A 2,536-nucleotide genomic window follows, 5' to 3' on the forward strand; every position below is an offset into this window, starting at 1 on the left:
CAACGAAATTCCACCAAAATTCAACCCCCACGAAATTCCATCCCCACGAAATTCAACCCCCACGAAATTCCACCAAAATTCAACCCCCAATCAAAACTCACAACGAAATTCCATCAAAACTCACAACGAAATCAAAATTCAACGATATCTGTTTATTTAAAAAAAAAAAGGAAGAAGAAGAAGCAGCAGCGCCTGTTGGAGCTCAGAGCGGTGCGGCCGGCTACTGCGGGGCGAAGTCGTAGGCGGCGGCGGAACGACGGAAACGACTGGCGAGGGTCGAGGGTATCGAAAACGGCTGGGCGACTGAGCAAGGGTCTCGGATCTGGGGACGATTGGCGAGGGTCGCGACGTCGAGGAGACGGGAATGGCGGGCGGGCAAGGGGCGCTGGGTGGGAGGCCGGAGATTCTCTGGAACAGCAGGGCGGGAGGCGGAGACGGAGACTCTGGAATTTGGGCGAATTTGGGAAATGAAGGGAAATATGGAATTTGGTGGAATTTGGGCGAATATGGGCATTGGGCGAACTGGCGAAGGGAATTAGGGAAATAGGTAATTTAAAATACATTTAATTAAATAATTCGGGTATTTCGGGTATACCCGATACCCGATTTTCTAACACCCTAAATACACGATCCCGACCCCGAACCCGAATTTTTCGGGTATAGGGTACCCGATACCCGATTTTTTCGGGTCGGGTATCGAGTACCCGATTATCCGATCCCGAAATTCCCAGCCCTATTCCTGAAGACGGCTCCCTGCCCTCAGGTCAATAGTCTTCAAAACGCTGAAACTGAAGACTCGTTCGAAATTGAAGAAGCCTCCTTGATCAGTCTCTTTCAAATCACAAGAGTCTGGGATGTAATCTATGGCTTCGATAAATTTTCCATGGATTATCTTGAATCCCTAGGCTATTCCAGGCACACAATGATTCTCAACCAGGATGCTGGCACATCCAAAATCTTTGAAGAGCCTACAGTCCCTGAGTCTGTAGATACTTTGCCTATTCCATCGCCATTTCATCAGGATCCAGTATTTGAGATCCTTTTCCGAGAAGCATCTGCATCTGAGACTGCTCCTCAAGCAGACTCTGCAGCTGATATCACTTCTCCAGAGCAGCTAATGACTGATCCAATTAGTCAGTTGCTGATTGAAACTTCAACTGCTATGCCATCCTCATTTGATGATTTTCAGCCCAGCGACTTTGATAAGGCTGCACCTCCTTGCTCCCCGCCTGCAGCAGAGATAAAATCAGCTGACAACGCTGATCCCTCATCTCCGGAAGGACGTGTTGAGGATATCACAGAAACTCCTCGACCATCGTCACCACCCATCTTCACCACTGATGAGCCCACTCCTACAGAGGGCCTCAACATCGATCAAAGGCGTATGCTTGCTACCTCCTCTCGGACTGAAGAAGAAGTTCTCCCTTCTGCTCCACCCACAGCTGATGTTACCTCAGCTACTGATGCTGCTTCTACCTCTCAAGGACCAGCACAGGCACCCCCTGCTTCCCCTGAGCAACCAGAGGAAATCGTCGATGCTCCGCCTGAGCAACCAGAGGAAATCATCGAAATCTCTCGCCAACCCGGTGTCATTCGATATGACTCGGATGTTGACACTGATGGATTCCTCACCGAGTGGAAAAAGAGAGAACCCATCAGAACTCAGTTCAAAATTCCTGAAGGAATTGAAAATCCGATTGATGCCCTACTAGATGTCATCTCCGATCAGCAATTTGCAAGCGAAACACTCAAGCATGAAAGGGAACGACAGGACATCCATGGCGCGAAGTTCCTAAGGTACCTCAGAGCTGTTGAAACTCAAGCTCAAGATGACATGATCGATCATGATGCTCGCATCATCGCTCTTCGAAGAAGAATTCATCGACCCGAAATTGATCATCTCACTCTCCAAAGAGACCTACTTCAAGACGAATTTCCAAAAATTCAGAAGGAACTCAAAGAGCTTCATCAATACGTCTTGACAGTAGAAATATAATCCAAGCAGCAACTTCTTGATATTCAAGATAAACTTGGAAAAATACGCATCGAGTTCATGACAGACTTCATGATTACTACAGATGCTCAACTGATGATCGCGCAAGAACTCCGACCAATCCTTGTTCGCCTAGCAAAAGTTGAAAGTGAGCTGAATTCTGTTTGAGAGTCTTCCAACTCTTCGCTCATGTAATCGATGCTGAGCGACATCAAGGATCTTCAGAAGAAGGTTAGCTCTCTCCCTCGTGATGATGCTAAAAATGGGGAAGAGTATTTGGAACCTTCCTTACCCAAAGATCTGGCACAAAGCTTTGCCAGGGCCCAAGCCATCTTCTCTGGCACTACCAACACCACTACGCAAGCTCCTTCTGTTTCAAGAGACCTCAGCAGAAAGAGATCAAGAGAAGAAAGTTCATCTTCCAAGAACCCAGAACCGAAGGCCAAGAAAGCTCTCTCCATGGGCGAAGATATTTCACAATCCTTCACACAGAGGCTTCAAGAACAACAAAGAATAGTGCAATATATCAGCGAAGGCCTCTTG

General features: G+C 47.6%; 1 protein-coding gene across 1 annotated transcript; it reads left to right on the forward strand.

The window, feature by feature from the left end:
- Positions 1-883: 883 nt before the first annotated feature.
- On the forward strand, positions 884-1,996 carry LOC131018512 (uncharacterized). The gene has a single exon (XM_057947230.1). The coding sequence runs from the start codon at positions 884-886 to the stop codon at positions 1,994-1,996; it is 1,113 nt and encodes a 370-aa protein (XP_057803213.1).
- Positions 1,997-2,536: the final 540 nt, after the last annotated feature.

This window comes from Salvia miltiorrhiza, chromosome 3 (assembly GCF_028751815.1).
Source record: "Salvia miltiorrhiza cultivar Shanhuang (shh) chromosome 3, IMPLAD_Smil_shh, whole genome shotgun sequence".
In the NCBI taxonomy this organism is placed as follows: Eukaryota; Viridiplantae; Streptophyta; class Magnoliopsida; order Lamiales; family Lamiaceae; genus Salvia; species Salvia miltiorrhiza.